Below are 25,666 nucleotides of genomic sequence, written 5' to 3'. Positions count from 1 at the left end.
CATAAACTTTCTGACTTAGCAACAAACCAAGCAACTGCTTTGTGTAATTACATTTTTTTTTAAGTTTCAATTCGGATGGTCAACCACAATCATTAACAGGATATACTTTAAATCACTCACTTCTTTTGGTGAGGTATGGAAATGAAATTTGGGGTCACTGAAGGGGAAAGAAGAGGAGCCAAGTCGTTTTCACAACATATTTGGAAAATGGCCACCAGGCTGGCACAGATAGGAAAGAGAGAGGTTCTAGGAGACATCGAGACCCCACTGGTCTGTTGTGTTCATGTTGAAGACTGACATATTAAGAAAATAGCACAATGTGGTCAAGGTGGTGACACCCCTACTGTTTTCATGGCAAAGTATTTCTGCTGTATATCAACGTGAAGGCAAAAAGGACTGACTGCCAGGTCACAGCAGATCTACACTCAAAGAAATGGGCTTATGCTTGAATTCTGGATTCAATTCCTTTCTTTAAGAAAGGAGTGCATATCATCAGTCCAGTGTCTTTAAGAAGTTTGTGGGCACTGTGAAAGAAGCTACGTTATTTTTTTTCTTTTCTAAAAATCTCAAAATGATGAGCCATAGAGGTAGGAAATAAAATTCTAGAGAATACCAAAGGTAAAAGGGAATAGAATTATTATATTGTTAGCACAGAAGGAAATGGAAAAAAATCTAAATCAAAAATAAGAAAATAATGTCCTTCTTTTGCTTTTTTACATCCCTTTGAAACTCACTTTAAGTGTGCTTTCTTCCAGGAAACAGGCCAAATGATTTACCCCAAACCTGTGTCTCCACAGTATCCTCTACACTCCTGCAACATAGCACTTACCACACTCTATCATCATTTATGGTCTCTTTTATCTACAGCCCCACTGGGTGTACTCTGCAATCAGGGGTGATGGAGTGCCTGGCAAATAGTAGCTACTCAGTGAGCTTTGTTTAAAAAAAGAAAAAAGAAGATGAATGAAATCAGTCACTGTAGGAATCTTATTATCTCTGGCCCCATATATAAACCAACATATGTTGTATTGAGTTTGAGTAAATACGTTCCTCTTCCCAGATATTTTTTTGATACCGGGCATTTTCTTGATCCCAAATATATATACTGTGGCCACTTCATTCTGAAAGTCCTACAGCCTTTTCCCTATATAATATCCTTTTCCTATATATACTTTCCAGAGAAGCCAGCTCAAGCATGGGAATGAAAGAAGGTATTCAAATATTTCTCTATATGGAGTCATTCACTTATTCAATAAATATTTATATAGGAATACAACCCCAACCAAAACAATTATTGCACCTGGCCTCATCTGACTTCTAATCTTGAGAAGACAAATATGGAAATACAGAATAGGTGCCTAACTACAAATCAATCACATACCTTGAACAAGTAGGAGGTGCTTATGAGAGCACATAACAGAGGAACCTAGCTCAGTATGGAAAAGTCAAAGAAAACCTGTTTTAAAAGAAGCATTTAAGTTAACATCTGAAGTTTGAATACAACTGGCCAGGTGAAGAGAGGTGTGTGTGTGTGTGTGTGTGTGTGTGTGTGTGTGTGTGTGTGTGTGTGTGTGTGTGTGTGTGTGTGTGTGTGTGTGTGTGTGTGTGTGTGTGTGTGTGTGTGTGTGTGTGTGTGTGTGTGTGTGTGTGTGTGTGTGTGTGTGTGTGTGTGTGTGTGTATCAAAGGCCCTGAGGCACAAACTCTGTCACACTCAAGGCACAGAGAACTGGAGCTGAGACTGGAATAGCAAATCCCGCAAAGCCTTGTAGGTCACGTTAAGACCTTCGACTTGGTTCTCGATGTCTTGGGAAGTTCAATCAGATTTGGATTTAAAAATAAAATAACCGCTATGGGGGTGGGGGAGCGGAGGATCCCCATGGTTGCTCTGGGGAATACGGATTTTAGAGCATCAAGAATGGACGTAAGGAGCCCGCTAGTATGCTAACCTGTAGAGCATAAGAATAACCAGGGCCAGTGAGGCACTTCATTGTTTTTTAATAGCAATAAGGGAGGAAGGAAGGTTGGAGAAGGTGGTCAAAGTTAAAAACTTCCAGTTATAAGATACATAAATTCTGGGGATTATAGTTAGAGAAAAAAAAAAACAATAAAGGAGATTTTTCTATTCTGGAAGGAGTGGTGAAAAAAAAATCAAGGGTCTCGTTTTAGACATGCTTAAACTGAAATACCTGTGATATATCCACATAAAGTTGTCAAAATAACTGGTGGATATATTCAGGAGTGAGCTCTGGGGAGTCTTAGCATAGAGATGGTATTTAAAGCAACTTAAGTGGATGAGATCACCTCGTGAGAGGGAAGAGAGAGAAGAGAGAATGTTAAATAAAATGTTAAAATACTCTTTTCTATTTTTGTTTTAGAATATAAAGATATTTTAATTACCTCCATATTACAGTATCAAACAGTTTACAGTTGTAATACTAATACTTAAGCATCACTTTTTTAAAATAACGTAATTATTGCATAGCCAATTATTCAAAGCTATAGACTTGATATTGTCTATTATTGATAAGAAATGCCGACGGGGAGGACGGGTGAGTAAACTGGCTCAGCCGATTTTCACGTGCCTTTGTGAGACCTATCTTCAAGCTGCTGGATCTGTGATGGGCCCCACAGGCAGTCCCTGCCAGGGGTTCCGGACCATGAGCAGCTCCTTATGTATGTGGGGCACATTGGTCACAGTAAGACGTGGATTCGGCAGGAGTGCCTCTTTCTTGTCTGTGCCCCACGCTGTTCTCTGAAGCTGCAACTTTCTAAGTTGCAACACACGCTATTATTTATCTTTGGAACATCAGAATGTGTTGAAATATTAATCTCTCCATTTGGATTTTCAAATGAAAGAAAAATTCTGCAATATAAAGTTGTTCCTCAAAACAAAGAAAATTCTTCACTCTGTTATGCACTCTTCATAGCATCTAACTTTTCCAATGTAATCAGTTATTAGTGAAACCAGGAAAGGCATGAATCAAAAAAGTAGAATAATACAGGTTTCAGTGAGTTTTAGGAATACTATTAATTTTGAAAGCCGAAAACAGCGCCGGTAATGAATGCAGCAAGTTCAACTGCTGGCCGACTTAAATCGCTGTAAGCCAAAATGATATTTTGACCCCCAAACTATTTAAAGACCAAAGATTAATACGTTTCAGTGGGTGGGGAAAGGCTTAGGTTTCTACAAATGCCTTCTTGGGGAATTAATAACAACCAAGGTAGGTCCGCATCTGCTAAAACTGACTGAGGTTTATAATCAGACCTAGAAGGATTAGAGGACTCACAAAATCATCAGAGCCCTTATTAAGATTATTAAATTAATCTCAGTGACCCTATCCTTCCATGGGATGGCCAAAAGCCAAGACGCAGAGAGTTTCTGGGTTGACTGCCAAAGAATTCTGAACAGAGTGTTTTTTCGGGTATAAGGTATCCCACCCGTTTATTGTATAACAAAACCTGGATACAAAGCAATCCAGATTTACCCAAAGAGATCTGTTGCATATTGGTAGCCACTCTGCAAATGGGATGGAAAGCCAAAGGATGCAAGAATTGACGAAGGCACATGCATCCCAAGCAACCAGTTCTTGTAAGGGTTAAAGCCTTCTGGCAGGATTAGTTATGTTGTTGTCACATTTACTAATTTTACCCATCACGTGTGCACAACAGAGAAACTTCACATGTTAACATACAAAACTGTTATTTGAGTCTGAATGTTACTTTTGTCCTCTTCTTACTGAGTCCACTCACAAAGGCCTAATTAACCATGGCGGGTTTTCTTAACATTTCTGGGGTCAAGGATTCCTTTGAAAATCTCTCAGATACTCTGAATACTAGATAATTGCAGACTGCATCATTAATTTCAGACTATCCATGAACCCCCTACACCCTTCCACTAACTGCTTAGAACCTGTCTTATAAGGTATAAAGGACAGTGAGTCCCCTCTACACATAGGGGGGTCTCACAACTTGTGAGTACTTCCCACTCCCATGAACTTACTTACCTGACCCCGTTTCATACTCATCACAGTAAGTTATATTACTTCTGACTCCTTTCTCTTCAAACTCCGAAGACCTCACCTCCTACATTTTCACATCCCACACATAACCAAGCTTTATTAATTCACAAGGCCTTGCCTCTTCGAAATACTATGGCACAGAAGGAATTTTAAAATACAAATTCTTTTGATTCTTCTCATTCACAAACTTGAATCCGTTGATAGGGAAAGTTTAGATGATAAAAACACTCACTCATCTTAGTCATATTTACTTTGAGGGAAATCATCAGATTATGCTTAACTCTCAGCTTTATCTGACTTTGTAACTACCAGGTGATACCACAACATCTTTTCAGATACAGATGTGTTCCAGCTTATGTCACATACTTTTCAAACACTGCCAGGGCAAAGCGCTGAGGGGAAGGTCATTTCTACCTCCTAGTTCCAAGAGCACAGGGTTTCAAGAAGGCTTACTATAATCTGCAAAGTGAAAAATTTGTATTTTTATTACATATTTTCATTGATATTAGACACATAAATAGCATTGGAAGATCAGATTAGTTGTTTCATACATTACTAAAAAAATATTTTTCTTGTTTATGATCAGGAATGAGAGTTAAACTCTGATTAATTTAGGAGGTATTAAGTCCAAAATCTAATAGCACAAATATATTAGAAACTAAACTTTGGGAAGTACTTGTTTTATGAAGAGAAGGTGTCTGTCTTTAAATGCAAATATTTGGAATACACCAATTCATTTAAACATAAGTAAGTAGATAAGATTTTTTTTCTAACTTCAGGCATACAAATTGAATTAATCATAATTTATGTTTCATGACATACTCTTATCACTGGTTCATGCATGGTTCATTTTACTTAGTGAAATATATCCTACTATTCCCATTACTTTTGGTGACATTTTTTTCCCCTTACATAAAAAGCACAGCCTCCCTATTTTCATTTTTACAATAAACAGACATTCTTTTGGTATCTTTGGTAATCTTGTCTCAGTCACCTAGACATTTATAAGTAAACTCTACTCATACAAATGTGAAAGAACATGTTCAAAGTTTTGAAGAAACACAATCCATTTAACTATATTGAGCATATTTTGACGACTTAATTTCCATCCTTTCCAAAAACAGGGGTTCAACCAAGGGTGGAATGGGTCACAAAATCCAGTAAGTCAGAAACTCCAAGACACTTCCAACTTCTATTCAACTCCTGGCTATAGTTAATCCATTAGGGAAAACAAATCATCCATCTCTCCATCCTGTCTCTCTTTCTGTGACAATAAAGCAGAGGAGTAGGTAGGTGGGAATAAAACCACGGATGCTGGATTTACATTATTTCAGAAAGGCCAAAGGATATGGAATTATATAATATCCCTAGAGTACTTCCGACAAAGATAAGCCACCATTCTCACAACATGAACTCTGGTTTGAGCCTGGACATTTCTACCAGGTTCCAACTAACTGGACACTTTAAGCCAACCAGCATTTAGGGCCAGAGATAATGAATTGGTATTGTGTAAGTGTTCTAAATGTCAGCAGAGCTAACAAATGAATTAAAACTATATAGTTTTCAAATAATATTTCTTCACTGAACAGAAACAAAACTGAACTAAGTACAATAACTGATAACGCAATTATTTTCTAAATTATTATGATATAGAAACCTCCTTTAGAAAAAAAGCACATTAAACAGAAATCGAGATCTCACTCACATATAAAAAATTCATTTTAAATCTTAATTTCTGTGCAAGACTTAGAACCTTAACATGGAGATCTTAACAAACCTTATCAGCTGAAGTTTTCATAGAAGCATAATACAGGATTGGGGCGTGTTAGTCTGGGTTCACCAGATTCCAGCAGCAGATTTGACATGTTACTAAGGACAGAAAAGGATTACCATTTCCTTGACACACTCTACCCTACATGAAATAAATACGCTACTCAGAATCACTCATTTTAGGCCCAAGTGAACTGGCCTTTATAGTCACAGACCTTATCATCAAGTACTTAAGAATACTGCCTGGTTCTGATGACACAAACAGTCGTGAGAGAATTTAAAAGGCATAGAATCTAGTATGTTTTTGACATATGGATTGTGCTTACACAAAAGGCGAACTAAAAAGACATCTCCAAACAATCTGCAAAGCAAACAGAAGCTGTTTCTGAAGCTTATGATGTACTGCATCACAACACACAGCTTTCAAAGTTTTAGAATTTTCCAGGTAAATACTACAAAGTATACTTTTTACCAATAGCAGATGGAAAACATTGTTTCTGTGTCCTAGCTAAAGCAATCTGGACAAAAGGAAACTAAGACACATTACACTAAGCCCAGGGAATGAATGACAATGCTGCAGCTAACCTAGTCAGACAGAACGTTGAAAGAGAATCGAGTTCAATATTTATATACTTGACTGCGGGGGGAGATGAGAGTTTTGTGTCAAAAAAAATATTTGGCCGTTTCTGTTCAATCACATTAAAAACATTACAGAACCACCACCCAAACAAACTGAACTCAAATTCAACACAATGGCATGTGTTTTTCAACCAGTAATCAACACCAAGAAATAGCTCCCTTTGGTTACTAAAATCCTGGAAAGAAATCATAATTACCCCATGTGGGAATATGGCCTTTAAAGCATGAGTACTTCAGATAGAACAGTCCATTTCTAATCCCACTTCTCCTGATTTTCAGATTCATTGAAATAGGAAAAAAAAAGTAAATAAATGCTTTCATGGATGGGAGATTTCAATCAGGTTTGTTTAAATCAACAAGTTTAAATCAAGTTCTTTGAATTTAATAAAAAGTATACAGTAATACTCTATATCAAATGTCATAATTTTTAAAGTAAATGTTAAGTGTGGTGGGTTCCAGCTATGTAGAATAGGGGGGAAATGTTTTAACTTCATAAGCATACCGCTTGGCCCAGCAATTCCATTCCTGAGCGTTTACTGAAGAGATACGAAGACGTGCGCACCCAATGATTTGTCCAGGAATGTAGCAGCTGCATTTACAATAGTTAAAACTGGAAATAACCCAAATAGCCATCAATAGAAGGAAGCGATAAACCAAACTGGAGTAATTCCTAGGATGGACAATGGCTCAGCAGTAAAATGAAAGAAACTACTGAACATGGAACAGTATGAATGAAACCTATGAAAATTAGACGGAGCTAAAGCAGCCAGACACAAAAGAGTACATGCTATATGATTCTATTTTATGAGGCTCTAGAAAATGCAGAATTAATCTGTGATAAAAATAATTAGAACAGTTGTTGTCTCTTGATAAGGGACAGGGATTGCCTGGGAAGGGGGCAGGAGGGAACTTCCCACGGTGATGTAAAGGTTCTATACCTTCATAGGGGTGACGGTCACGTGAGCCTATCCATTTGTCAAACATACAAAATAGTACACCTAAGGTATGTACATTTTAATGTATGTACACCCCCCTCCAAAAGAAAACCCCACACAGTGGAAATGGGTGGATGTGTGGGTGAAACATTCAGCCACTGTTAAAGCTGGGAGACCAGTATGGGCTTTTTAAATGCTGTTCTGTTTACTTTCCATGTATTTGACATTTTCCAAAATAAAAAGGCTAAAAATATATATCAGCGAAATGTACAATCAAAAATTTTATACCATGAATATGTATCTCTCAAGAAGCTTTTTCTGCATCTAGAAGACATTTATAAAAATGCATGGAGGTGCCCTGTGTCTGCACTTCATGTGGAGAATTTGAAATGGAGCTCATTATTTTCTCCAGCTCCCCTCACCCCACCCCCAGCAGGCCTCCCATCTAATGGGCCATCAGAGTGAATAGGATATGGTTTCTCAGCTACCACCAGCCCCCAAATTAATTCTCCCCAATCTCTCAAATATTTATTTCTAACAAACACTGGGGCAGATGGAGAAACCCGAGCTACTGCCTACACTGGAGAAAACAATTGATTTGACAGATCTCTCTTTATTCTCACTGCTCTCTCAAGATGGTGTTTTATAAGTTAATGAGAAAAGGAAAATTCACTTTTTTTATGTCCTGATTATTTCAATCTCATATTCAACTTCCTCATTTCTCAGGAATACAAAAAAATATAAATTTTTAGATTAATAATATCCAGAGAATATGAATCAAAGTCAATGCTCAATTTCTCTACTACGGACTGACAAGGCTCAGTCACGTACCAGTCACTAAATATGCTGTATTAGTTTTCGAAGTTTTGCCTGTGACAAGTCCTATAGTTCTTCACATAACGTGTCCAAAGAATCAGAAGCGCCAGAGTCAAAGAATTAACTCAAGCTCCATAACAGCTATTTAAAGGTATATTAATACCTCCTAGGTCATAAGAGGATTATAAGTGCACTTGGGCGAAGAATCTTGACAGGATGTAATAAGTGGACTCAAGTATTGGCATGAATCAGTTCTCTATAGTCAGAATAGGATAAACACTGAAATTCGCTGAAACTAAAGATCTAAACTTCACAACCTCTACTTACAAATATTTCTACCTAACATTTATTTTTACATAGCCCCCACTACATTCCAGTGCAGAATTTCACAAGATAATGAAATAGCAAACACTCGGAAAGATCCCTGATGCCAGAATTTTTGTTTATTCATTTATTCATTCATTCACTCATTCAACAAATTTATCCATGCCTATGTGCAATAGATGCTTTTCTAGGTCCTCGAAATATATGGATAATTTAACGTAACAGTGAACAGAACCAAGTTCATGTCCTTATGGAGCTTATATTCTAGGGGGAGCCGAGGCAGGTTTACAGGAAGGGCTGAGGGTAGTAAGTGCCATGGAGAAGCAGTAATACAAAAGGGCATGCAGATTACTATCTAATAGAGCTGGTCAGGAAAGGCTTCTTTGTGTCAGTGACATTGAGCAAACCTGAAGAAAGTGAAGTTCCAGAATTCCAGGCAGAGAAAATGGCAAGTGCAAAGGCCCCATGCGGGAGCCCACTTGCAAAACGAAGACACAGAGAGCCAGTGTGGTGTGGATGTACTGGAGTGAGTCAGGGTCCAAGAAGTTAGAGATAGGAGAGGGAGGGGCACAGGGAGAAGCTAAGCCTCGATGGGCCATTTTCAGCGTCTGGGCATCTAGTGTGAAAGAGCAGGGCAGCCACCAGAGGACTGTGGGCAGGAATGATGGCAGAAATGATCCTATGGAATGTTTTTCAAAAGATCACTAGCTGTGAGAGAACAGACACTAAAGGAACAAAGGTTGAAACAGGAAGACCAGTTCAATCCAGGGATCACAATGTGCTCAGAGGAATATTTTAACTCGTTTGTTGGTTGGTTGTATTTCGTTATACGACACAATATTCCAGTAACTAAAATCACAATCAACTGAATTGCTCTCTTGTTTGCCACTGGCTTTGGGGAGTTCGTTTTTGAGGGAAAAGCAAGAGTCATAATCCGTTACTTTTCAGGCTCTAGTTTGATCTGCTAGACAGTGATTCCTTTATTTTGATTAATCTCATACATAAATAAGACAAAAACTGCGAGTTTCCCAAACAACCTTTTTCGAAAATATTTTCACAAATATCAGAAAACAAGTATTTTAATTTGCAGCTCAATACAAAAGGTGTCCTATGATTGCAGTTTTTCATAACCTGCATCACAACATACACCACAGTAGTCAAAAACCATTTAACTAATATTCCTGAAAGAAGATATATCAAAATAAAAATACACAGCAAACCACAGAATCCATCAACACTTTCTCAGAATTGTTTTGTCATTGGTTTCTGAAATTCCTCTCATAATGAAGACAGGTTCTCAATTGCTCTTGTATCTTTAATTTCCTTAAGTTTAGCAAACAGCGCATCTAACAACAGCCTCGCCCAAGCCATGTTGGTAGCACTTTCAGTTATAAAAGCTACCTAGGAAAACCATCATATACTGCATATCTTTCAGGACTTCTAACCACGCTTGAGTGTTATTAATTGGTTTAAGAGGGTGTCAGAAACACACGCTTTCCTGCACACTTGGTGATTTCATCCTCTGCTCAGAGCACTCTGATAAATTAAATCATCCTGTCATGGACCGCAGCTGCCATGCCTGAGTAGTGCTCTTTGATGATGAGAAAGCGGTACAAAATAAGAGGCTGATTCCACTCTTTGAAATCTCATTTTCAACATCTTGTATATTACCAGGCAGGATTTTAAAACAAAAACAAATGTTAAAATATAATTCACTTTGGTTTTGCAGGAAACTAAGCCCACTTGCCAAAAAAACCTGATGGCTTTTTTTTTTCTTTCTAAATAGCAGGCAGCCTCTATGGCAGGGAAGGGAACTGGGGTGGGGGTGGGGAGAGGTTATTAAAATGGATAGTCCAGCTTTCTCTTTACCGATGGAGCTTTAATGGGGGGGGGGCGGGAACTGAGGGACTGTTACAACAGGCCACATAGTCTACAGTATATTTCCGCACCCTCACTGAATAGCGTCAAGAATCTGCCTCATTAAGTTCTACTAACAAGTAAGGAGATTCCCCTCTCTGGAAGCAGCCTTTGCTGTACTAAAATCACTACAGACTTTATCTTATCTGTCCACCTCTTCTTTTCCCTTTTCCTTCAATTACAAAACCTGTTCCATTTTATTTCATCTTATTATACTGAAGGAATTCTTGCAAACTGACTTAAACCCTTCCTGGGATAAGAAAAGCCAGAAATGAAAAATAAAATAAATCAAGATTTCCTTCTCCAGATCTAAATTTAAATAGAGCAGGCGGGGCGAGATGATGAAAAGGCGTGTGGGTGTCTATTGCAAGATTTTTCAGTCTCTAGGAAAGAAAAGGATAAAGAACAGAATACGAAAGGGATTTGAGGTGTGTGTGTGTGTGTGTGTGCGCGCGCGCGCGTGTGTCATTCTCAGGGCAGAGGGAAGAATTCAGGAAGAAGAAAGGGAAAAGAAAAAGATCGATCGAGGCAGTCACTCACCCCTACTCCTCCCGACTCCTCCCCACCCTACTGCAGTGCTCCGCGCTTCCCAGAAAGCTCACCACCCAGAGGGCAGTTTCCCGAAACCAGAGCATAGCCCGAGTCCTGGGCAGGCAGTCTGGGGAGATCGGGGAGACGGGAATGGGTAGAGACAAGCGATGGGAAGCGAGCTGGCTAAGGAAGGGGCGAGGAGGCCAGCGACGCCAGCCGAGATCCCCCGCGGTGATGGGAAGGCAGGGCCGGGCTGCCGGTACCTACCTGGAACAGTGACGGTGGAGGATGCCCCCGGCACCTCTGGCCTCTCCTCCTCAGCCTCCTCCCGCTGCCGTTGCTGCTGCTGCTGCTGCTGTTGCTGGATGAGGCTGAGGTCGGAGCGACTGAGCTCGGCTCGAGCGGCCGCGGGGACCAGCCGCGCCTTCAGCAGCACCGCGGCCAGGCCGAGCAGCAGGGTACAAGGGACGCGCCGGCTGAGCCTCGCCATGGCCGAGAGCCAGAGGGCCGCGGCGGCATATTGCGGGGCTCCCGGCGGCGGCGGACGCCCGGGCTGCGGGCTCCGGCAGCGCCCGCTCGCTCGCTCCCTCGCTCCCGCTCGCGCGCTCTGCCTCGCAAGCCCTCACCAGGAGGAGGCCGGGTAGGCGGCGGAGGGGGAGGGGCGGCGGAGGCGGGGGAAGTTAGCATCCTGGCGCACGTGATGCGCAGGGCGGGGCGCGCCGGGAGCCCGGGGCCGCGGCTCAGCTGTCACCCGCGGCCGAGCTGCTCCGGGGCCACGGGCTCCGCGCAGTGCTGGGGCGCTGGGCCGGGTGGCGGCCTCCGAGGGTACATGACAAAGAAGAGCCTTTCCGGGCGCTGGTCGGCGTTTGGATCCTCCAGCCCTACGGAGACACCGAGAAATTTTGCAGAAATGTGAATAAAATTCTCACCACCTGACCCCAAAGTAGAGGAGAAGGTGGTGTATGGATTACTCTCCTAAAACACTTAACGCAGCGCCCACGGATCAATTAGTCGGGACCAATTAGCCATACGGGCTTTGCTGCATCACAGCCATGATTGATTAACAATTAAACCGCAGTTCTACCGATTTTAACTAAACTTCCTCTTTCTGCTCAAGTGGGAATTTCTTTATGTTCTCGAATATTCTTAATTACATTTTGTCTGATTGTAGCATACACTTTTCATTTGTTCAAAAAAACATTTCCTAAATGAGTACTAGGTGCTTACTATGTACTGGCATTTAGTCAGGGGCTTGAAATAAGCAAGATAAATCCCTGCGTTCTGGGAGCTCCTACCTGTTAGGGCAGAGAAATACATAAGCAAATTATCATCCAGTGTGGTGGTTGCCCTTGGAAACATACTACAACGTGCGAAGGTTGCACTGAATTTGGAAGAAATTATGTAGTGTATGGGAGCGCACTATGAAACACCAGGGGAGGCGGCCTGGCTTATAAATAGTTAAGAGTTCCACACATAGATGGTTGCAACCAGGTCGTCTAAAAACTGGAGCAGCGTGTGTGTGTGTGTTTGTGTGTGTGTGTGTGTGTGTGTGTGTGTGTGTGTGTGTGTGTGTGTGTGTGTGTGAAGCCCAGAGGTGTGTAATAGCACCCACCCTGTGCTTGGAAAGTTGTGAGCAATGATTGTGACAGAGTGACAATATTTTAGATTGAAAAGGAGTATGAAAATGAGGTCATTAAAAAAAATAATAGCAGACATTTCTATAGAATTTACTGTATCCAGGCACTATTTAAGCACTTCATCTACATTAACTCCTGTAATAACTGCAGTGGCTACATAAGGAAATTGAAATTCAGGCTGCAGGTGATTATGAAGTAGTGAAAGAAATCAATCAGGGAAGGGACTTGGTACCAGTCCGCCTAGCAGGATCACTTGCTATCAGTATGGAAGATGGATTACAGAAGGATAGATTGGAGGAGAGGAGGCCAATTTAGATGTGTTCCCCAAAGTGGTGAGGAGATGCTGAAGTCTTGTGACCCTGGAAAGGAGAGGAAAGTCATGGCAGATTCAGTATTTAAGGCTAGTATCAACAGACAGTTGATTGTTTGGGTGGGGAAGAGAGGAGAAAGACATCCAAATTGTCAGACTGAGATCTTGGGTGGCTACTAATGGCATCATGAAGATTAACTGGTTATATGGACGTTCAGAGTAGATGAGAGGCCATGCGTGTTCAGTTGTGGCCTCTTTGCTTTTGGAGTGCCTGTGGACACTCCGGACATCTCCTAGTATAATGCAAATGTGATCTGATGGTGACATCACATCATTTACCATCATAAGTTGATTTGGCTGATTGGATTGTCCCATTCCACACTCACCATTTTTTTTCTTTTTTAAAGATTTTATTTATTTATATGACAGAGAGAGAAAGAGGAGAGAGAGCACAAGCAGGAGGAGCGGCAGAGGGAGAGGGAGAAGCAGGCTCCCCACCAACAAGGGAGCCCATCTCGGGGCTCGATCCCAGGGGCCCTGGGAACATGACAGAGCCACCCAGGCACCCCGTCACTCACCATTTTTCTGCGTGGTCCTCCCACTGTTTCCAACTTCCTGGAAAAAAAAACCAAACTTCTCAGTAGTGGAAATTTATTCTTTGCTCAAGGGTATGAAAATAGTACCTATATAACCACAAAGAAAATAATATTAGTAATAATAATAAAAATAGGCATTTTATGTATGTAATCTCACTGTGTCCTTAGAGCAGTCCTACAAAAGAGCTTTCATTATCCTGTTTAGCAAATGGAAACACTGAGAATCAGAGAGGATATCTACTGTCTTGTCAAGGCTGAGCTAGTAATATGTGATTTCATCTTTCTACACCATTGAAAACTTTTACATAAGTTTGCATTGCTTTTTAGTAATTTTTAGACAAAAAGAACCATGTGAGCTATGTAAGTTTTGGAAAATAGATGCAAAAAGTGAGGCCCTTCACACTAAACACCATTGTTCCATCACAGCTTTGCCTTGCCTATGTGATCAGGAGCTACTGGGTGGGAGGCTGAATGCAGAGAGCCTTTATTAGCCTCATCAAGCTGTTTTTGTTGCATTTTCTTCCAAGTTACCTCCGCTCCTGGAGAGAGGAAAGGAGAAAATGGAAACAGCTCCAAAAACCTGACTGGCAGATCAGAAGGAAAGGAATGTGGCCAGGATTTCTATTATGTGCCTTATGGTGGCCAAGTCTTCTTTAATATGTTAGAAATTGACCTTTCAGGGGCAAAGCCACTGATTTCACGGCCCCAGTAGAGGGTGGACCTCAAATCCTTCAATACTATGGACTGTTTAAAGAAATAAGCTTTGTCTATCAAGATGGTTTTTAGATGATTTTTAAGTGCTTCATTACTCATATAGCTTATGCCTAATTTCTGTGCAATATACAAAAACTATATTATCTGATGCAACCAGGGCTAGTAATGAATAAAAAAATGTTGGTCAAGAGACACACACAAAAAAATCAATATATCTTAAGTATGTTTTAAACTGCTTATTTTACCTTAACATAAGCAAATGTACATTTATTTACCCATCTTCTGAGGTAGGACCAAGATTGTTTTTAAGTATCTAACCACATTTTAGGGTTTGAAGTCATAAACCACAATTATAATACACCTCTATTACTTGCAGTTTAAGTGGAAGGAATTCTTAAACACTCTTGACAAGCAATCTGAGTGCCAGATCTTTCTATTAAAAATTTTTCCCAAATTTTACAATTTTTCACCCATTTAGTATTAAACTTTGTTTTCATAGAAAAATACACTTTTTTCGAATTTATATTTCATCGATTCCTTAAAATACATAGAACTGGCAAAAACAAGTTTAGGAACAAACATAACTGACTTTTGGCACACACACAAACCAACTGGGGAGAGCCAAACCAAGCAAACATTCAGGAACGTGTATCCCACTAACAGCGTGTGCATTACCTGTCAGTCAGTGTGTTTTACAAAGGAATGGAAGATGCCAGTGCCATCAGAAAGCAAAGTACACTACCATATATATATATATATAAATAAAATAATTCTTCCCTGCCTAATATCTACTGGTACCTCCCAATTTCTCTTAACATGAGGTCCATAATCTCTAAATAGACTTACAAAGCCATTTATAATCTATCCTCCAATGACCCAGGCTCATCTTTTAATATTTGCCACATAAATACACACACACAGCACTCCAAAGAGGGAGAGAACCAGAGAGAGAGAGAAAAGGGATTTCTTTTATTACTTTGAACTAGACTTATTTGGGTTGCCCCTAGACCTTCACAAATTGACTTCCTCTGCCTGGAACTCTGCTCCCTCACCTCTTTTACTGGTAATCTTCCATAGAGCGTGAAGAGTTAGTTTAGATATTACTTCCTCCAGAATACACTTCCTGACACCCTTAGCTTTGATTAGGTGCCCCTACCATGAGCTTTCACATCACCTCATATTTCCCCTTTTCTAAATAATAGAACTTTATTATTTAAAATGGATACTAACTTGCCGTATCCTCATTAGTATATGTGAGGCTAGGGCAGGACACAGGACCAGGGCCATCGAGTTCCCAGCTCCATCTCCAGCTCCTACCCCAATGCTTAACACTGGTTGTGGATTGCTTGCTTAACCAAAACAATAAATCAATGTTAAGAGGCAAAACTGTTGGTTAATGGAAGAAGGCCCTGAAATCAGACTGCTCTGGTATCCACCACTCACAGATATGTGATTTACACAATATTCTAGGCCTAAATTTCCTCAGTTGTATAATGGGAGAAATAATAGAGCCTCAAAGAGGTAACAAAATGAAATCATATATAAAAATACTTAGTTTCTTGCTATAGAAACTGTTTAGTAAATGTCAGACACTACTTCTTTTGCTAATATTAGGTATGGTCTGTTTTATTTTTATATATTTTATAATGCATGTAAAATTTCATGTTATATGTAGTCAATTCTCATTTTACTCGGTAGTTATGTTCTATAAATTGACTGCAAATACTAAATTAACAACTGCTGAACCATAGTTCCCAAGAGGAATACAGAGTTAGGTTCCTGTGAGTCTCTGGTCACAACATTTTCATCAACTAATCAATGCATAACTTGTTTTATGTGTATTTCTGTTTAAAGACCCCTTATTTATTATGTGTTACTGGTTTGTTAACATTGAGCTCACAGCCAACAGTACTATAACTCACGCCTGAAAGAAGCTTATAGCACATATGTACTTTCTCTGTAAGGAACATCACAGCCTTCTTGGGCATAGGAACACAACAGAGCACTTCAGCACTATAATCAGCGGCCATTTGAAACAACAAAATAACCAAGGGAAAGTACGAAGCAGGAAAAAAAAAAAAACTGGCACTAAGTAGAAGACCAAAGGGACACTTAATATGAGAGCTGAAAGAGGGAAGAGCATCACCTTGTTTGACTTTAGCTGGGAATGTGAATGTTGTGTAACTCAAATTTTTCCCTGCTCTGCACATTTCCATGAATAACTATGAAAGTACTGATTTGGGGGTTACAAATACATTTCAGCAAATAGGCTAATTCACAAATATGGAATCATGAATAATGAAAGCTACTGCCAATGTGTGTGTAATCTATATATAATACATTTCTTTTGATGTAAGTAAGAAAGATTGGATAAAAGAAATTATAGGGAAACCAAATAATTCTGGAAAAAAATCATGGATGCTCTCAAGAATTAAGAAAGAATCCACCCCTGCAGCCCCAGAATCCAGGCTTGCACTAGTGCAAGGCTAGCCCCCTGGGCATCAGGCTAGCACCTTCAGACTCAGCCTCCAGTTTAGCCCCTGTGGCCCCAAATTCCAGGCCTGCTCCAGTGCCAGACTGGCCAGTGTGGTCCCAGTCTAGGCCCACCACAACACTAGGCCAGCGCCCATGGACTCAGGCTCAAGTGGACCCAAGGTCCAGGACTGGCTCCTTGGACTCATACACCAGACTTCCCTCCACCAACATCCATCAACATCCACAAATCAATCATTGTGATACACCACATTAACAAAATAAAGGATAAAAATCATATGATCATCTCAATAGATGCAGAAAAAATATTTGACAAAATTTAACACTCTTTCATGTTAAAAAAAACTCCCAATGAATAGATATTGAAGAAATATCTCTCAATATGATAAAGGCATATATGACAAGCCCACAGCTAACATCATACTCAATAGTGAAAGCTGAAAACTTTTCCTCCAAGATTAGGAACAAACCAAAGATGCCCGCTCTTACCACTTTTACTAAATACAGTACTGGAGGTTCTAGCCAAAGCAATTAGATAAGAAAAAGAAATAAAAACCATCCAAGCCAGAGAGGAAGAGTAAAATTGTTTGCAGGTGACATGACCTTATATATAGAAAATCCTGAAGACTCCATCAAAACTGTTAGAACTATTAAACAAATTTAGTAAAGTTGTAGGATACAAAATTAACATAAAAAAATCAGTTGCATATCTATACACTAATAACACACTATTCAAAAAAGAAATTAAGAAAACAATTCCACTTACAATAGCCTCAAAAACATAAGCAAAAAAATCTTAGGAATAAATTTAACCAAGGGGATGAAAGATCTGTACACTGAAAACTGTAAAACATTGGTGAAAGAAATTAAGACACAAAAATGATGGGTAGATATCCCTTGTTCATGAATGAAAAAATTAATATTGTTTAAATGTCCATACTCCCTATAGCCATCTATAGATTCAATACAAACCTATAAAAATTCTAGTGGCATTTTTCACAGAAATTGAAAAAATAATCCTATAATTCATATGGAACCCCAAAAGAATGTGAATTAGCCAAATTAATCTTGAGGAAAAAAAGTCTGGAGACATTATACTACCTTTCAAATTTTGCTGTGAAGCTGTAGTAGTCAGAACAGCATGGTACTGGTGTAAAAACAGACATTAGACAAGTGGAAAAGAATGAGGAGCCTAGAAATAAATCCAAATATTTATGGTCAATTGATCTTTAACAAGTTGTCAAGAACACAAAATGGAGAAGGACAGTTTCTTCAATAGATGCTATTGGGAAAACCAGTTATCCACATACAGAATAATGAAATCAGACCTTATCTCACTCTATAAACAAAAAATCAACTCAGAATGGGTTAAAGATGGATCACCTGGGTGGCTTAGTCAATTAAGTGGCTGCCTTTGGTTCAGGTCATGATCTTGGGGTCCTGGGATTGAGCCCTGCATCAGTCTCCCTGCTCAGTGGGAAATATGTTTCTCCCTCTCCCTCTGTCCCTCCCCACCACTCATGTTCTCTCTCTCTCAAATAAATAAATAAAAAATAAATAAGTAAGTAAGTAAGTAAAAATCCAAAATGGGTTAAAGACTTAGCTGCACTACCTAAGAACTATAAAACTACTGGAAGAAAACAGAGGGGAAAACTTCTTGATATCACTCTTGTCAGTGATTTTTTGGACATGACACCAAAAGCACCAGCATTAGAAGCAAAAACCAAGTGAGACTACATCAAACCTAAAAGCCTCTGTAGAGCAAAGGAAACAATCACCAGCGTGAAGGGACAACCTATGGAATGGGAGAAAATATTTGTAAACCACACATCTTATAAAAGGTTACTATCCAAAATACACAAGGAATTTAAACAACTCAATAGCAAGAAAACAAATAATCCAATTTAAAAATGGGCAAATAAAATAGCCCAGAAATAGACCATGCAAAAATTGTCAATTAATTTATGACAGAGACAAGAATATACAATGGGGAAAGGACAGTCTCTTCGGTAAATGATGCTGAAAAAACTGAACAGTCACATGCAAAAGAATGAAACGTCTATTTGACACGAATACAAAAATTAACTCAAAATGGATTAAAGACATGAGGGACTACTGGTTGCCTCAGTTGGTGGAGCATGCGACTCTTGATCTCAGGGTTGTGATTTTGAGCCTCACGTTGGGTGTAGAGATTACTTAAAAATAAAATCTAAAAAAAAATGGATTGAGGACTTGAATATGTCTTAAAACTGTCAAATTCCTAGAAGAAAACATAGGCAATAAGCTCCTTGACACACACCTTGACAGTGAGTTTTTGGATCTGACTCCAAAAGCAAAGGCAACAAAACCAAAAATAAAGAAAGTATAAGTACATCAAACTAAAAAGCTTCTGCACAGCAAAGGAAACCACCAGCAAAATGAAAGGCAATCTATGGAATGGGAGAAAATATTTGCAAGTAATATATACAATAAGCAGTTAATATCCTAAATATATAAAGAACTCACACAAATCAATAGCAAACAAACAAACAATATGATAAAAAAGTGGGCAGAGGATCTGAATAGACATTTTCCAAAGAAGACATGCCAGTGGCCGACAGGTACATGAAAAGAGGCTCACCATCCCTAATCATCAGGGAAATGCCAATCAAAACCACAACGAAATCTCATCTCACACCTGTTAGAATGGCTATTACCAAAACAAGAAATAACAAGTGTTGGAGAAATAACAAGATATGGAAAAAAGAGAACCCTTGTGCACTGTTGATGGGGATGTAAATTGGTGCAGCCACTGTGGAAAACAGTAGGGAGTTTCCTCAAAAAATAAAAAATAACAATACCATACAATCCAGCAATTCTTCTTCTGGATATCCAAAGAAAATGAAAACACTAATTCAAAAAGATAACTGCACTTCTATGTTCTTTGTAGCATTTTTTTTCCCAATAGCTAAGCTATGGAAACAACATAAGTGTTCTTCAGTGGATGAATGGACAAAGAAAATGTGTTACACACATACACAATGGAATACTATTTAGCCATAAAAAATAATGAAATCTTGCCATTAGTGACAACATGGATGGACCTTGAGGGTGTTATGCTAAATGAAATAAGTCAGATAGAGAAAGAAGTACCTTATGATCTCATTTATATGTGTAATTAAACAACAACAAACCAAGCTCATAGATACAGAGGATGGGTTGGTGGTTGCCAGAGGCAGGGGATGGAGGGTGGGAGAAACGTATGAAGAGGGTCAAAAGGTACAAACTTCCAGTTATAAAATAAATAAGTTATGGGGACATAATGTACAGCATGGTGACTATAGTGAAATACTGTATTGCATATTTAAAAGTTGCTAAAAGAGTAGATCTTAAAAGTCCTTTATATATATATATTTATAAAAATATATATAGTAACTATGCAAGCTGACAGATGTTAACTAGACTTGGTGTGATGATCATTTTGCAATATATACAAATGTCCAATCATTATGTTGTACACCTGGAACTAATATAATGTTAAATGTCAATTATACCTTGATTTTTTTAAAAAAGCAAAAAAAAAAAAAGAAAGTAAACCAAATTGACCTACAGAATCAACACAATCATTCTCAGAATCTGAGATGACTTCTTTGTAAAAATTGACGAACTGATTCTAAAATTCACTTGGAGTTGCATGGGACCCCATGGAGGCACAACAGTCTTGAAAAATAAGAATCAAGTAAGCAGATAGGCTCACTGGCATCCCAGCTGGCTACTGCTCTGTAGAATGCATAGATTTGGCCACAGCTGAAATGAGTTTGCATAAAATTAATGGGAAACGTCTTCCAGGAGCCATACCTGCAAAACATTTTAAACTAAACTCTGCCACTTATGGGAAATAACCAGATAATAGCCCCGTGTACTTCCCTTTTCTGGGTAGGAGGCTGACTCCAGATGTGGATGGTGGTATGTTGTATGGTTGATTGTCAGCATCCACCCCTCCTGTTGGGGAGACAAGGTGGTCTTGGATCAGACAGGTATGTCTAAGGGTTTTGGTTTTATGGAATTCATGGATGAACTGCAACAGAAGCAAACCCAGCATGCCAGGGAACAGTGGGACTGGGGTCTAAACCAGTGCTTCTGAGCATGGCAATCACTAAAGTGAGCCATATGAAGCCAGTGGAATATAATCAGATGTGCATTTAGAGCTACTACCAGTGTTACCAGCAGTACCAGAACTGTGTCTAGTGGAGGTTTGACTAGAACACAGACAACAACAGCTATAGTTACTCCCCAAATGGCTGTCCCCGGAGCACAACACAGACATAGGAGGAAGCTGGAGATATGCACCCAATAACCCCAGGCCACAACTGGGTGTGGCTGAGGCCAACAGGGAGTTCATGGAGCAGAATGAGGAGCTGTATGAGCACTAATGGACTGTCACTGGTAGTCCCTGTACATTGTATCTTCAGAGAGCCCACCATGACATAGCCAGGACAAAAGACTAGCCAGAATAAATGATGTGAGGGAGAAGACAGAATCCTTTTGAAACAAATTATTGCAAGAAGAACTTTTACCTTTTTGGAAATATGATTTTTAAGATGTCAGTAATCAACTGTTCCTTAAATTATGACTATTCCTGCAATACTGCTGTCTTCATTAATAATGAACCATTTCATTTGAGTTTGAAAACCAAGGGACCAATTATTGAAGAGGGTTGAACAAGGTTGACATTTGTATTTCTTGGAACAAGAATCATTTATCCAGGTAGTGCAACCCACACTCCTGGGGATAAAGAGAGTTTAGAATTATTAACCAAAGTGGATCATATGATTTAAACAGTTACTAATGCTCAGGTTCAGAAGGCTTCTCAGGTGACAGACATGTAAGCCATTAAGATTACAGTCAGAAAACTGTATTATCTGCCATATGTCAAAGAGTGGGCAATTTCATCTGTGGCATTTCAGGTAACCATCTATGTACAAGCCCTCCAACCCCACTCTTGTGTATCTTGACCTTAATTATATAAATTCATTAAGTAAGTATAAATTAAAAAAGAGAACTCAGGAAACCAGGACTTTATGATTTGGAAAATTCTCAACATATCCAGATTGCAAAAGATGCCAAAATTAAGAGATTCACTGTCAAGTTTGCTGTACAGAGAACACAGAGACTACACAAACTTTTGCTAATATCTCAAAATTTTCTTTGAAGAGGTTAAATGTGTGACTCGATCTCCTCAAACATCTCAAAAGAAGCCAAAAATAGAAACAAGATTATTTAGGAAAGATCTGTGGAGTAGCGTCTGGGTGATGGAATGAATCTTCTTGACGTACACAGGAGATCCACTAGGTTCCTGAAAATTTTATATCAGCAGAAGCACTGTGGGCTTTGTCTAAAAGGGATAAAGTACAAAATGAAAAAGGCTATTGGGCCCACAAAGTGTTCCCAGTGGAAATAAGCTGATAATAATACTCAACTGTAAACTTGTGCTACATTTCATGGTGGGGGCTGGGGGTGTGGGAGGTGGTAAAGGACAACTCAAATGGTGGAGCTGTGAGCCACAATTATCCACAGACTTTGAAACCAAATGGGGTTTTCTCAGCTGGATTTCGAAGTTGCTTGGGACCAGTAACTTCTTTTTTTCCTTCTACTTCTTTTCCTTTTTTTGAACCAGAATGTCTATAATTGTTACATGCCTGCCCCACCATGGTATGTTGGGAACAGATAACTTTGTTTCTTTGGTTTCACAGGTCCACATATAGAGAGAAATTGTATCCCAGGATGCATCCTAACCCAGGCCTTACTCATACCTAATTTAGATGATTTAGATGATGAGATTCGGGACATTCAAACTAATGAGATTAAGGAGGGCTTTGTGACTTTGAGTTGATGCTGTAATGGTTTGACTTTTGGGGACTTTGGCATGGTTTAATGTATTTTGTACATGAGACTGAAGTGAATCTTTGAGGGCCAGAGGTGGACTGTGGTGGAGATAATGCAGCAACCCCCTCCCCCCAGAAAAAAGATGTCTATGACCTAATCCCTGGATTCTGTAAATATATTACCCTTCATGGCAAAAGGACTACACAGTAATTTAAAACTAATTTATTATCTAGGCTATGATAAAACAATGAGGCTCATCCAATGACCAAACCTGAATGGATCTAGGAGAGGATGTGGAGTGGGTAAGGTGAAGAACTGGATTTAGAAAATTAGAGGTGAGAAGAAGAGACCATCTCTGTATGGTGGGCAAACCACACTCTCAGATCTGTTAATTGAACCACTGCTCCACCACAGCTGCTTTAGAGTTCCCTTGGGAGGCTAGAGCTGTCCAATGGGAATAAGGTGAAATTAGTTACCACTATGTCATCTCTGTTCCTTGGGGATCACTGAGTACCTGTGGGATGATTGTGGGAAGACCCTTGAGGTTCAATTTGTGCTAGTAATTTAATACCACATAGTGGTGAAATGCTTGGCTTTGGTTTAGTAGTCAAGGTTCAAGTCAAAGTCAACGCTGGTATTACTAAGAAGTAGGAAATTCACTTATTCTTTAATAAAGTCTTCCCTTTCATTTCCTCACTAAATTATACTGAGAAATTCAAAATCATTCACTCTCTGCCAGTTAGGTGATAATATCTCTGAATTTTGATGGTGATTATGTCACTTATAATCTCAAAAACAATTTTCACTGCACTGTTCAAAGATGAGAAAATTTATAAGACACCAACTTTCTTCTCTTCCATGGGAAATTTACCATGTATCTTACACAAGATCAAGAATAATTCCTATTACTCAGGTGGAGAGCATAATTCTCCAAATTAAGTACTACTAATATATATCATTTAGTACTTTTTGTGAATAACCTTGTAGTCTTAATTAATATTCTGAATACAAAATTGGCTAAAAAGTAATCCCTAAAGATTCCATTTTGACACTCTAATATCTGAAAAATGGTATAGAAGAACTTTGAGATTAATTACTTTGAACAAATTAGGTCTTTTTTTAATAACATGAAGGTAAGTTACTGTGTAAAGTTCAAGTTCAAAATCTAAATGCTCCTTTTATTAAAACACCACCAATTTATATATTTGTTACTTTTCAGGAAATAGGGCTGACAAGGAAAGTGAACCAGGGTGCAAAAGGAAATCACACCATGTAACTCTAGGCAATTCAAAACAGTTCAGAAAGTGAATAAAAATATTACTTGGAAACGTATTGATGTTGCACCAACTAATATTCAGGCATCCCAGCCTATCCATTAGATAGTAAATCTATTTTATAAAGGGTCACTAGTAATCTAGGCAGTCTTGCACAGCAGAAAGCACACAGGACTAGGAATTTGAATATATAAGCTTTAGTTCCAATCCTGCTAGTAAGAATTTGGACAAGAAATGAACTCTGGGCATCATTACCAGTATGTAGGGCTGAGGTAAATCCTTTCTAACTTGTGGTTTTTAGCTGTGAGACCATGATGCACATAGATGGTGTTTTTTGTGATTGTCTTGTTTAGGGTTCACTGAGCTTCCACAACTGTACAGTTGCTACATTTTACCATATTTGGCAACTTTTTGGGTTCAAGTTAGTCTCCCCCATTTTCTTTCTCCTAACTCCTTTTGTTTTACACCTAGATTGACCCAGAGTCACTGAGGCTGTTTATTTTGTAATCCACACCACTAACAAACCCCTGCTTCACCCCCATGTGGTGCTTCAGTTTAGGTGAATTCTATTGCTCTCTAAATTCACTGATTCTTCCTTCTTTGCCTACTTTTAATCCCCCTCCAATGAATTTCTGATTTCAGGTACTGCATTTTTTAGTCCTAGAATTTCCGCAGTCTTTTATTAATTTCCAATCTCTTCTGAAATGTCCATAATTTTCATGTTTTTCTAGTTTTTAACATATTTATCATTGTTACTTAAAGTCCCATCTGCTAAATTGTTTGTGGGTCTGTTTCTATTGACTTTTTTTTTCCCTTCAAACTATGGGTAGCATTTTTTCTTCCCATTCACACACACACACACACACAGACACACACACATGACATTGTGGATGGAACACTGCAGTCTTTATAGGTGGTGTCATCTTCCTCTCAAAGTAACGGCCTAAAGGAGCAAAGGAGTTACATGTGGATCACCTTAAATTTGTGGAAGCTTGGTTTTATGCTTTGTTAGGGTGGGCCAATGGCTTTGTTCTTCATCCTAGGGGTAATCAGTCAATCTTGGTATATAGTACTTATTCCTAAGACATAGATCCTCCAAGGTTTCGATGGAAAGACTGGGTGTTTCCAAGCTCTGTCGCTGGGTAACACTCAAACTCCAATCTCATTTCTTCTACAGTAGACAGTAGCTGAAATAACTGTTCAGCTCTTCCAAACTTCCATCTGCTGTTTTCCTTTTGGGCCCCTTGAAGTCTCACTAGAGTAGGGTCATGGTCAGGGTCAGAAAAGGATTTGAGGGGAAAACATTCCTCCCTCTCACAATGTGGCTCCTTTCTTTCCCCAATTTTTAGCCATAATGGCAGTCCCGCCATTCCAGGAAATGAGGGCCCTTTTCTGCTTGCATTCTGTCCAACAACAGGAAGTAACTTCCAGGAAAAAGGTGGTTCCCCTCTTTAGTAAGAGTCAAATTCCCTCCAGTTTCTGCCTGCTTTTACTAACTTCAGTGTTTTCAAAAAGTTTTTTTCTTCTTATTTTGTTCATCACTTACCATTATTATCTGATAAAAGCTCTCCTGCCACTACTGGAATTGGAAACCCCTTTTACATTTTAAAATGTCTGATTCTGTGATTTGTAATTGGTGTATTTTAACATTAGGTTCCTTTTGCTCTTTTTGTGTTACTTTTTCTCAAATAACTAACACTCTTAAGGAATTCAGACTTTCAGAGAGGCACCTCTTTGAGGTCATCCTTTTATCACATTATTGCTGGCTCATGTGATTAAAAAACAAAAAGTCACAGAGGGAAAATATAAAGCCCATACACAAACG

At 39.1% G+C, this 25,666-nt stretch overlaps 1 protein-coding gene and 1 pseudogene across 2 annotated transcripts in view; one reads left to right on the top strand and one right to left on the bottom strand.

The window, feature by feature from the left end:
• FAM171B (family with sequence similarity 171 member B) overlaps nt 1–11,586 on the bottom strand; it is a 61,890-nt gene extending 50,304 nt beyond the window's left edge. For both annotated transcript variants that reach the window (XM_027589500.2, XM_027589501.2), the window contains exon 1: nt 11,220–11,586. In XM_027589500.2, coding sequence (XP_027445301.1) covers nt 11,220–11,442 — 223 coding nt within the window. In that variant the 5' untranslated portion in view covers nt 11,443–11,586. The remainder of the gene's footprint in view (nt 1–11,219) is intronic.
• Nucleotides 11,587–19,285: 7,699 nt separating this feature from the next.
• LOC113920335 lies at nt 19,286–21,131 on the top strand (annotated as a pseudogene).
• Nucleotides 21,132–25,666: the final 4,535 nt, after the last annotated feature.

The sequence above is a fragment of the Zalophus californianus genome, chromosome 3 (genome assembly GCF_009762305.2).
Source record: "Zalophus californianus isolate mZalCal1 chromosome 3, mZalCal1.pri.v2, whole genome shotgun sequence".
Lineage (NCBI taxonomy): Eukaryota > Metazoa > Chordata > Mammalia > Carnivora > Otariidae > Zalophus > Zalophus californianus.
The sequence above is the reverse complement of the archived record's forward strand: the minus strand, read 5'-3'. Positions and strand labels throughout refer to the sequence as shown.